The sequence below is a fragment of the Austrofundulus limnaeus genome, unplaced genomic scaffold, assembly GCF_001266775.1.
Source record: "Austrofundulus limnaeus strain Quisiro unplaced genomic scaffold, Austrofundulus_limnaeus-1.0 Scaffold189, whole genome shotgun sequence".
NCBI lineage: Eukaryota > Metazoa > Chordata > Actinopteri > Cyprinodontiformes > Rivulidae > Austrofundulus > Austrofundulus limnaeus.
The window spans coordinates 360415-361519 of record NW_013952591.1 but is presented as its reverse complement, the minus strand read 5'-3'; the positions used below and the strand labels follow the sequence as shown (position 1 = coordinate 361519).

The following is a 1105-nucleotide window of genomic DNA, read 5'->3' as shown; positions in this document are numbered from 1 at the left end:
AAATAAATCTGTTCTTTTTTTCTTATAAAAGGCTAAATAAAACAAAAATATTGGTGGTAATTTTTGACTGTGAAACTTTACAAACAGCACCCCATAATCCACAGCTAAATTATAATAATCATGAAAAGCTGGAGTTCAGCCACACAAAACTCATTTACCTTACACARCCATAAAGCTTTTGCTAGAGTCATTGTTGCACCTGCATGCTGTAAAAATAAAGAGTTAAATAATATTCTGTGCCGATGCTTGTTCCTCTCTCTGCTGCAGAGACTTCATTTTTCTTCTCTGCCTCGTTTGCCAAATTAATAGTGAAATGAGTAATTTCTGTGGTCCTTCATTTTCCCCTTTGTGCTGTTTAAATTTAGTCTCTGCTTTRACTAATTACCTATTCACAATGTATACCAGGGTCAGTAAATCTATTATACATTCTAATAAGCAGAGCCCGCTCCACACTTGTTGGAACTTTGGGATGAAGATTTATGGCTGAGGAGGAACTCTGCAGAAAATCAAGCAAAGCTAAAAATGGTAACACATTCAGCCATTTTAGTTCTTGTTGGTGTGTTTCTCGGCTGGCTCCTCAGTTTCAAAACATACATACAGGTTCAGCTTATTGATGAGTCGACACTTTCTTTAGACTCCTGGGTATGGAAGCGTTCTGCTGACATCTGCTGGCAGAGGCAGGAACTGTGAGCGGAGGTTTTTATTTTAAGAAACGACGAGCTGCTGCAACGAGGAGCTTCTTTACGAGCCACAAAGCAGAAAGGAGCTCTGCACTAACCAGGTGACATCAACACACCTGTGCAGGAAGTGTTCAGAAGCTGCYGCCTCACCTGATCTAAATGAGCCGAGCTCTTCTCTGGTTTGCCCCCAGTCATCTGTTTGTCAGGCAGGAGGAAGAACTCGGCTGCTGTAGGCAGACCAGGCAGGACTGTGACCAGAAGCTGGTCCTCTCTCACACCTGTGGCCTGCAGGAGACAGGAAGGAGACCAGGGTAAGATAAGGCTCCCATCTTTTCAGTTTTTGTTAAGAAATTCTATTCTATTCTATTCTATTCTATTCTATTCTATTCTATTCTATTCTATTCTATTCTATTCTATTCTATTCT

At 40.7% G+C, this 1105-nt stretch overlaps 1 protein-coding gene across 1 annotated transcript in view; it reads right to left on the bottom strand.

The window, feature by feature from the left end:
- LOC106524471 (VPS10 domain-containing receptor SorCS1) overlaps window positions 1–1105 on the bottom strand; it is a gene marked incomplete at its 5' end in the record, with an annotated part of 97122 nt that overhangs the window by 9226 nt on the left and 86791 nt on the right. Inside the window, 1 exon segment of the mRNA XM_014018281.1 lies at window positions 831–965. Within this exon segment, the coding sequence (XP_013873735.1) occupies window positions 831–965 (135 nt within the window).